Below are 10246 nucleotides of genomic sequence, written 5' to 3' on the forward strand. Positions count from 1 at the left end.
CTCTTCTGCGCCACAGAACAGAGAGATTGTAACAACCTCCTAAGATCTAACTGAGAAGAAACAGGTGTCAGAATATTCACATGATGATTTCTAACAGGGTCTCAACAGTTCTGGACAGGAAGTCATGCATTTAAGCTTTTAAAAAGGCTCCTGATGCTCATAGCGGCACTTTTGGCTCATAATGTGGCAATTGAGGGTGGTGTGGAATTGCTTGAACACACAGTAAAACAACTGGCTCCTTCCCCCTGAGGTCTCCATTCCCTGCCTTTCTTCCGTCCTGCTCATACAGCCCCAAATGCTTCTCTTCTTTCTGACATAATTGCATTACTTAGAAACCCACAAACTATTTGTATAAACCATTTAAAAGTTCAAGCCAAGGCAATTACCCCTAGGATTGACATCACTATTTGTCTCCCTCCACCTTCCTCTGTCTAACTTAATGTGTGGAAGAGATATCTGACTTGGGTCTGTGCTTTTTTAAAACACTTACAAAATCTGGAATATTTAGGCACAAGTGCTTTGATCTGTACCAGCAACAGCAGTTAAGTAACTGCCTTTTTGGCTCTAATGGACATCCAATTTAATCTAGCTACCTGTTTCTCGTATCAAAATGCTTTGAAAGTGGGCACATCCCTCTTTTGGCCAATGATGCTACACCTGTTTACTGCGTTGCTCCCCAAAATTCTGCATTTGTCATATGCTCCAAGCTCAACTTAACCCGGTTAACTAAACTTTTATAGGTTTTATTATTTTTTTCCAAGAAAAATACGACAAAAAAAACTCCAGGCTCCCAGGGGAGTCCCATTTTTTTTTAGTATCAACTACAAACATACCATGGATCAATCAACACCCCCTCCCCGCCTCCCTTGCAACAATCTGAACAAATGCCTTTGGGGTGGGGTGAGAAGGCAAAAGATGCTTTGGCAAACGGTACAAGGACAAGGAGTGTGTGTGTAGAATTCATCCATCCAAGAAAGGGGGGTGGAAAGGTGGACATGTGTCTAAAAAGTGGGAGATTGGAACACACTGCGTCTTAGAAATCCAACATTTGAACCAAGAGGCAAGACAGTAACCCCAAAAAGTGGGGAATTTGTGGAGGGGGGAGGCGTAACAAAGGAAGGCAGGTTTGTGGGACTGCCTCTCTAGGCATGTGGTGAAACGGTCACACGGAAGAAGCGAAAGGAACCGGGCAGTAAAAGTTGTGTAAACCAAGTGATGGAGGGTGGGGGTGGGAAATCCAGCCATCCAAATCCAGCACTAGAAATCTGTGTGCTTAAGCAGTTTTCAGTACATGTTGTAAATGGCTAGGGACATATTTTGATGCGATCAGGGACAGAAGCCCAGAGCCACCAGTTTTTACAGCAGCTGGCTCAGAGGTAAGATTCCATGCCAACTGAAGCAAAAATTTAAAAATGGCAGATGAACACAACACATAACATTTGCAAAATTATTCTACTGCTACTTGTTGGGAGGCCCCACCACTGTACAGAATGTAGTGTGCGAGCACACCCCAAAAAAATTCATGGATTCTTGGCATTTCGGCTTAAGCTACCCCTGGCAATTTTGCAGATGCCACAACCACATTTTCAGACTTGTCTGTGCCTTCATAAAGACTAGCAACTTCTATTGCACACACTGTGTGACACCAGTGTGTGCGTGGCATGCCAAGTTGTTAAAACTGTCCCCCTTTTCTTTAGCCACAGGCTGGAGGCACAAACAGGGTTTGATAAGCCACAGGAGGCAGATGTTGTACAACCCAGAAAATGCCAAGTTTGACAGGCCTAACTTAGCAGAGCCTAGGACTGTGAAGATGCTGATCTCTGCATTCCAATGTAAGCATGCGCCAACTGAACACAGACAAGAGACAGCCTGGGCAATGGTCGGAGGTCGTACAAAGCAATGGCAGAATTCTGCTCTCCGGAAGATTTGTGCATATCCATCCATTTTCTATGAATTTATGCAAGCTTCTTGTGAAATCGGGATTCAAAGGTGGCTGGGCTTGTTTTGCAGAATCAGTGGGGTGCTGAGGTTGCAGGCCGTGGCGCTCTGCCCCTCCTAGGCGCACATCTCAGCAATGCACAAGTTAGGTTGCAGAATATGCCATTTCTGAGGGCTGAACCGGGGTTCTCTGACCACACACACTTTGGCTTTTTTTTCAGCATGGTATACACAGCTTGGGCTATGGGGAGGCGGAGAGTACACACACATCGACTTGGCACTGTAGGGGGGGAAACAGCGGCAAGACCCGCAACAAAAGAGCTGAGCTGCTATGGGTCCTCAAAGCGCATCTCTGTGTAAACCCCAAACCCCCTCTCCCTTGCCGTTATTTACAATGATCCCCCTGCACCCACCAAGCATCCAAGTTAGCCAATTTCCTCCCCGCACCCCCACGTTGTCCAGTCGCTTCAGATCTCCACTCTACGGCCTCTCTCCATTGCTGTGGCCTTTGCTTTGGGACAAGTCATCCCCCACTTCCCCGTCCTCGTGCACCCGCTGGTGGAGCGTGAGGTTGCGCAGCTGCCGGAAGCTCTTGCTGCAGCGCATGCACGGGTAGGGCCGCCCCGCCGCAGCGGCCGCGTGGATCTGCTGGTGGGCGGCCAGCTTGGACGGGTAGCAGAAGCTCTTCCCGCAGCGGTTGCAGGGGTAGGGCCGCTGCCCCGTGTGCGTGCGGCGGTGGGCGGCCAGCTTGGAAGGGTAGCAGAAGCTCTTGGGGCAGTCGGCGCATTTGTACGGGCGCTCGGGCGTGTGGATCCACTGGTGGGCGGCCAGCTTGGAGCGGTGTCCGAAGCGCTTGGGGCAGAGCGTGCAGGGGTAGGGCCGCTCGCCGGTGTGCGTGCGGCGGTGGGCCGCCAGCTTGGACGGGTAGCTGAAACTCTTGGGGCAGTCGGGGCATTTGTACGGGCGCTCGGCGCAATGGGTCCACTGGTGCGTGGCCAGCTTGGAGCGGTACACGAAGCGCTTGCCGCAGTCTTTGCACTGGTAGGGGCGCTCGGAGGGCAGCACGGCCGGGGGGCGGGGGCGGCGGGGCCGGGCAGGCTTGGGTGACTCCGTGGCGGGTGGCGAAGACAGAGCCACGGGCGAAGGCGACTTGGCGTTCTCTTTCAGGGCCTGCGAGTCTGGAAGGGGAGGGGAAAGGAGGGTGTCAGAAGCCAGGCATCCTCATCAACCGGAGGCCATTCCCGCATCTCCTAGCCATTTCTCTGCCCCACCTCTCTAGCTTCTCATCAGTCCAATCACTAAATGCATGGACTGGGGAGACTGATGCACCCTGCTGCCACTCACCTGTACAATATCTGTAGTTCCCTGTGGAAGAGAACTGATAGCTAATTCCCTTTAGGAATTGTAGCTCTTGGAGGGGAACGAGACCTCCCAAGAACTCTCAGCACCCTGAACAAGCTATAACTCCCAGGATTCTTTGCGGGGGGGGGACTCTAGTTGTTGTTAATACTTTTATTAAAGTTTTTTCATAACACGCCTTTGTTTTCGAACCATTTTGGGAGTCGAACGAACTCCCAGAATGTATTAAGTTCAAGGACCAAGGTACCACTGTAATAGCATACAAAGTCTTCTCTTAAAAGTCGTTCTTAACCCTTACTGCAGATCGTCATAGGCCCCCCCAGCTCTCACCTGGGATCTTTATCCTCCCTTTATCCTCCCTGTCACCCAATATTTCCTCGCCTCCCACCCAGGGCCCCTCCATCAACCATCTACAACCCTCAGGAGTGTACAATCCCTGGACCCTAATAAAATTTCCAAACAGAGAACACCAAAGAAGAAAAGAAAAAGAAAGAAGCAGGGGAAAGAGAGAAAACAGAAGAAAAAAGAAGTAATAAAGAAAAAGAAAAAAATTCCCTTTTCCCATCTTCTAGTTACATTTAAAAATTTATTTAAGGCATCACTCCATGGTTAACACCCATCTTCTCCACTTTCTGTTAAACAATATTTATTTTAAATCCAAGTGTCTCAACTTCATTCATTTCCCTTTGGAGGGAAAGCCATAGCTGTTTAAAGTGATATCACAGGGCTTTAGATTTATGGTGCGCACATGACCTAAGTCCTAGGAGATCAGGTCAGGATGCTCCAGGCTAGCTTTCCAGACGCCCCCTTACCCGCAACACTGCTGCTCAGAGGGTTGGTGCCCACGCTGATCTTGCTGTTGCTCATGCAAGGCTGTTCCCCCCTTTCCAGCATCAGGACAAGGCTTGGTCGTGCGAGAATGTAACCTGCACAAACAGAGAGAAATGGTTTTATCGCCATGGCACAGTCATCCATCGTGAAGATAGAATATATAAACAGAAACTCGGGAATCAATGTTCTGAGAAGACAGAACCACAGGAAACTGCCTTACATCCAGTCAGATGTTCCTTTTACATTGTTCGTTCCGTTTCTGTTCGTTGTGGGGGGCAGAGGGAGACTGAAACCTTGTCCTTGGCTGCTAGAAACCCTACAAAGCCACTCACTCTCTGGCCTGGGAGATTGCTCGTGCACTTTCAAGCCTGCTTATCTAGGCCTAAGGACTAGGAACTTGGTGGGGCTTTTTGAAACAAAACAAACACAAAAAAGTATTTATATATTTATGTCTTCGCTAAGAACCTCAGTAACACATTCCTGGTGCTGCCGCTGGACACTTGGCCCTAGGCACAAGGCATCTGTATACAAAACAGGAGTCGTTAGATTCCCTAAATAAATAAAAAAATTCAAAAACCAACTTAAGTGGCTCCGATTTTGATTGGCGGAGCAAAGCTGCTCCAAAGTGGGCTGAAAGTAGCTCAAAAGTGTTTTTTCCCCCCTAATAGCTTTTTAAAGAAGATATTTGGAGGGGGGGAGAGAGAGAATGGTAACTGCCCTGAGATCTACGGGTATAGGGAGGTATACAAATTTAATAAATAACAGTGATAAATAAAATTTGAACTGACATATTTGATTGTCGGGGGTGGGGCGAACACAACAAAGCACGCTCAGCATAGGAGAATGTTACAATCAAACCAATTTAGAGTTTCTTCCAGATTATTTCTTGTCGAAATACCTACACATAGCTCAATTGCACACACTTCTCTTTTCAAATGAAAATCTGTTAATACACTCATTTCAGTGTGAAGCTGCCAACTGGACTCGATATAGCACTTGGCATCCCATTCATTATGTTGCTAATTAATCTTAATGAAGCAATGCATCATAGATAGAGACTTAACGGGGAAATATATAGCAACGGGAAAATGTATCGCCACCCCGCTCCCATCACTCACAACGACGTTTAATTTTAAAAATAAAATGCAGAAATCCAGTGCCCTCACATCTTGTACAGGCTTGTAAACAGCCCCATGCCTGGTCGCCTATGGCGAGCGAGAAGCAGCTTGAGGTGACTAGGGAGGCCAGATCTGTGCAAATAGGCCTTTCCCCCCGTTTCCAAGCCTCACATAACCTTTACGAGGATGCGCGGGCAAACGGGCTGGTTATTCCTGCGCCCTCATTTACAGGCTTGGCCTTGGTTTTGCCACGGGTCAGGCGGGCAGCGTATGGATCAGAAATGTGTTAACTAATGGTACTTCAATCGCAGGGTTCCCTCGTGGCTTCATGTCTCCCGAAAGGCCCCGGGATCCAATTACTGCTCGATTCTGCTCTTGGCCTAAGTGTGGAGTTGCTATGGAAACTCGCTTGGAATACAGGCCAGAGAGGAGGAGTTGGTGGATAAGGCAGAGAGGAGAAAGAAAACTAACAGCATTTGCAAACCAAGTATTACAGGGGAAAGCTTTCAGATCAGATGGTGCCCCAATATCCTCCCTTCCTGATGGCAGGAAACTGCAGAAACAATATCTGCTGGAAACAGACTACTGACCGTGCTGGCTGGCACTGGAGACAGTTGGGAGGCCAGCAATGAATTGGGACCACGTCCACACATTTAAAGCACCGAGATGCCCCTTCACACAGTCATGGCTTTCCCCCAAGGAATTCTGGGAACTGTAGTTTGTTCAGGCTGCTGAGAGCTGTTGGCAACGCATTCCCCTCACAGCGCTACAGTTCCCAGAGCTCCTTGCGAAAAGGGACTGATGTTTCGTTTGTGCTGTTGAGTATTATTTGTGTTTTTATATTGTAAACCACCACACGATCCCCGGATGAAGGGCGGGATAGAAATTCAATTACTACTACTAATAATAATAACAACAACAGTAATTCGCAGAAATCACATCACTGCATGTTTACTCAGTTGAGTAAGTCGCTTCAGAAGGGCTTTGACTTGGGCAGGTACCTCTTTCAAGCACAGTCCTTTTTATTTTTAGAGGGGGGAGCGATGCCTCAGGACTTAGCAAGGCAAATGTTTGTATATGCAACAATTACAAGCAAAACAGCTTATATAAACTATTATATATAAATACAGTATGTTTAAAGAGCAAGCTGTTGGCTTTTCAGGGAAGTTCAGTTTCACAGTCTGAAATCCCAGACACACTTATCTGCATGCAAGCACCACTGGAAACCATGGGTGTTACTTTTGAATAAGCACACATAGGATTGTGGTGGAACAGAGTTGATTGGTGCTGGGTCCAAATCATTTAAGCATGAGCCCCCTGAACTAGTTCCTTAAGAAGAGGGAGTGCAGGATGTAGAGTTTGCACCAGCCACGAACCACAATGTTTTCATCAAAGCATTAAAAAAAAAAAAAATGCAACCAAGGCAGCCATCCTCTGCACACTTCCCTGGGAGTAAGCCCCATGAAGCAGAGTGGCACTTACTTCCCAGTAACACAGACAACAGCTCTTGCTGCTATGGGGCAGCCCCCTTCCCTTACAGCTGGCCCTCCTTCCCCAAAACCAGTCAGACAGTGGACAGGAGACCAGGAGCTTGAAATGTGATTCGTATTACCACCGAGGGAAATCTGGCTTTGGTGCAATGCACCCGGCTTCACACCATATTGGGGTGTGTGCTTTCAAACCGGTTTAGTCTTTGGGGGGGGGAGGGGCGGAGAGGAAAAATAAAAACTGCCCCCTTCTTCACCCTGACGCACCAAGGCCTGGAGCAAATGCAAAACCGCCTTCAAATACGAATGCAGCGGGGACTCCCCGTTTTCTGGCACCCCACCGCTGGGCATCCCTCGCCTTTTCACCGCATCTATGTATGCAGCTGAGCAGCTGGGCCTTCCTCCTGCTGCCCGCCCGCCCCCTCGCTCCCCCCAGACGCCACTCACCGGCCCGGGAGCCTCCCCCGGCCTCAGGCTGCCTCTGGGGTCTCCCCTTCATGAGCCGATCGCGCCGGGTCATGCTGTCCCCGCGGGGGGCCAGGTCGTGCGCCCCACCGCATCCCTTCCCAGGCCGGTCCCCAGCGACGGGCGGGCGCAGCAGCAGCAGCACCAATCCGGCTGGCTGGCTGGCGAGGAGGGGTCTTTCCTTACTCGCAGCTTCCTCGGCCAATCCGCGCCTTCCCCGGTATTTATTTATTTATTTTGCAAAGTAGGGGTATGTGTGTGTTGGGGAAGGGGGGGGGATTTAATAAACGTGATGAGGTCGCGATGACGGAAACGGCCGTCCCTGGGAGCTCTTCAATTTGCAGACCTAGACCCCCACCATCGTGCATGCAACTAAATTCTGTTTAGAACAGAAATCATTCATTCCAATGGGTCTGCTCTGAGCTGGGCAAAGGGGAGTGGGAAGCTGGATAAGTATTATTATTATTATTATTATTATTATTTTAAAAAAATACTCTTGTTAGCAATGTTTACTTGAAAGCAAACTCTTGCAAAATCTTACGCATGCATGGTTACTGGTTAGTTAAGACCTACTAAATAAATATACAAAACAAAACCCCTCTGGACGTCAGAGGATGCTGCTACCAGCCTATGCAGTAGGGCTACTTGGAAGTAAGCCCCGCTGAGTTCAGGGCCACTTATAGCTTAAGCAATTATATACATGTGGCCAGATGCTTCCATGCAGACTTATTTCGGAAAGAAGACCCGCTAGATCTTACTGCCCAATAAATGTCCTTAGGACTCCAGCGCTATATAATGATGCACCACCACCTCTCCGTTCAAGGCCATGTCCTAACCAGTTACAGATAGGTAGCATAGCTGTCAACTTTTTCCTTTTCTTGTGAGGAATCCTATTCGGAATAAGGGAATTTCCCTTAAAAAAAGGAAAACATTGACAGTTATGGTAGGTAGCCCTGTTGGTCTGCCATAGTCAAAACAAAATAAAAAAAATCCTTCCAGTAGTACCTTGGAGACCAACTAAGTTTGTTATTGGTATGAGCTTTCGTGTGCATGCATGCACACGAAAGCTCATACCAATAACAAACTTAGTTGGTCTCTAAGGTGCTACTGAAAGGATTTTTTAAATATCCTAACCAGGCTTACCTAGCAGTAGGGAGACTCTGGGCTTAACCTCTTACATGCACCTCCTTCAGGATGGAAATGTGCGTGGCTTCAGTTCCTCCACGATGTGGCACTGCCGGCCAGGTTGCGCTTAAGGGCCCATTGATTTCAACGTGGCTTCCTTCCTTCCAAGAAAGTAGGAAGCTCATTGAATGCAGCAAGGTACTTGCCTTGAGAACTAACCTGGATATGAGAAGGCTGCGTGGGTGTTTAATTTTACAGCCTCTGTTCCTAAAGAGAGGAAGCTGGTCCTTAAGTCTGCCCTGGGGCTGCAGAATTTTACTCCTTTAATGCCTGCTCCTTAACTCGAGAAAGACAGGGACGGTGGTGCTAATTTTCAGGGAAGAGAGGAGCCCACCTTTTCTCTGCATTATTATTGCTTACTATTAAGGCTGCAGCCCTGCAGACCGATACAGACTTTAAGGCAAGGCGGTGTTGGAAGGAAGGAAATGTTATTACACCTCTACCCCGCCTTTCTTCCATGGAAGTCCAGGGGAGGCGTTTCCCAAACATTCCTCATGATCTGGACACTGACCAGACCAGAACCTGCGTAACTTGAGCCGAGACTGTTGGAACAAGATGCCTTTAGGCCATGATGTCCCAGGACCCTTAAAAACAGACAGGATTTCAAGTATCAACAAGCCAAAGTTTCAGAGAGACCCACTTTGGAAGCTCATATTGCATCAAGGGGGTGGGTGCAATTTTAAGAGTGTTTCTTGCATTGGCTTTAAAAAAAAAACTTCTAAAGAACTGTATTATTCTACCGCTTTTCTTTACGCATAGATTTTTATGCTTTGGGCATGCAAATAATAAATTATTATTATTATTATTATTATTATTATTATTAAGCTGCTTCGTAGAATGCACAGTAGGCGAATGAAGCTGAGGAAGCACAGGCAACGGGAGTAGCAAGGAGCTCTTCAATTTGGTTTAGTTTTGGAAAGTACCGTACATTGAAATGCAAAACTCCGCGCTGCCTAGAAGTGCGCGCGCGCGCAAACAGACGGGAAAATGCGAAAATAAAAATATATTTTTTAAAAAGACTAAATCACAAGCAGTCGAAGGAAGCGCGATTATACAAAAACCAGAAGCAATCTATACGGAACAGAAGAGGAACTACCTGCAGCAGAATCAACTGAGCAAGCCTTGCTGGCAAAATGAGCACGCCCGGGCAGAACCACATCCAGGGATGATTTCATATTCACCCCTCCGCCGAATGGTTTCGCCCACAGAGGAGCGCGGATAAACGACGTTTAACGGTGGCTGGAGACGGACAAACCTAATCGCCTTTTTTTTTTTTTTTTTGGCCAATGAGCTGCTGTTCTGAGTTCTATGCTGTCCAGGGTAGAAAAGCCTTCTGGACGTGTAGTAAATGCAGCATTTCCCTGGCAGGCAAACATCTAAGCTGCTTTTCACTGGTCCATCTAGCTCAGTATTGTCCACACTGCCTTGGCAGCAAGCCATCTAGGATTTCAGACTAGGGTTTTTCCCCCAACCCAGCCTAGAGATTGAACCCCAGGACCTTTTGCATGCAAAGCAGTTGCTCAGCCACTGAGCAGCAGCTCTTTCCCCTCGTTGATGTCTGTGTTTCAAGCTAGGGTTAGTCATACTCCAGGAGCGGGTCAACGTTTTAAAAGGGTGGGAGCTATTTACTGATGTTGTATTAGGATGGATGGATGTGTGAGCATTATTATATACAATCGCCTTTGGAAAATCTCTTTGTGTTCCAGAATATTCTCACATTAGATCAAGGCCGTTTTTACTAGGGATGAAAGCTAGGCATTTAGACTTGGTGCTGAAATTTGCCAGAACCTGTTCTGCCTCCTATACAGACATCCCTGCCCCGCCCCCTAGATAAAACAGGGAATGTCAGTTTGCAGCCTTTTT

At 47.8% G+C, this 10246-nt stretch overlaps 1 protein-coding gene across 5 annotated transcripts; it reads right to left on the reverse strand.

Moving 5' to 3' along the window:
* Positions 1-727: 727 nt before the first annotated feature.
* On the reverse strand, positions 728-9599 carry ZNF575 (zinc finger protein 575). 5 transcript variants are annotated; one of them, XM_081019199.1, is made up of 3 exons: positions 9480-9599; positions 4110-4223; positions 728-3116 (listed from the first exon to the last, which is right to left on the reverse strand). In XM_081019199.1, the coding sequence occupies exons 1-3, from the start codon at positions 9556-9558 to the stop codon at positions 2419-2421; spliced, it is 891 nt and encodes a 296-aa protein (XP_080875325.1). In that variant the 5' UTR covers positions 9559-9599; the 3' UTR covers positions 728-2418. The 5 variants fall into 5 exon arrangements, with proteins under 5 accessions (XP_080875325.1, XP_080875326.1, XP_080875327.1 ...); XM_081019200.1 differs by lacking the exon at positions 9480-9599 and adding an exon at positions 7181-7363; XM_081019201.1 differs by lacking the exon at positions 9480-9599 and adding an exon at positions 5830-6101.
* Positions 9600-10246: the final 647 nt, after the last annotated feature.

The sequence above is a fragment of the Podarcis pityusensis genome, assembly GCF_964106645.2.
Source record: "Podarcis pityusensis genome assembly, chromosome: 8".
NCBI lineage: Eukaryota > Metazoa > Chordata > Lepidosauria > Squamata > Lacertidae > Podarcis > Podarcis pityusensis.

Bases quoted from the DNA above. Each gene is read 5' to 3' on its own strand.
- ZNF575 (XM_081019199.1), bottom strand. From the start codon at position 9,558: ATGAAATCATCCCTGGATGTGGTTCTGCCCGGGCGTGCTCATTTTGCC. The intron at 4,224-9,479 runs GTAGTTCCTCTT...CTGTTTGTGCAG, and splicing joins CTCAGTTGATTCTGCTGCAG to GTTACATTCTCGCACGACCA. The intron at 3,117-4,109 runs GTAAGGGGGCGT...CTCCCCTTCCAG, and splicing joins TCTGAGCAGCAGTGTTGCGG to ACTCGCAGGCCCTGAAAGAG.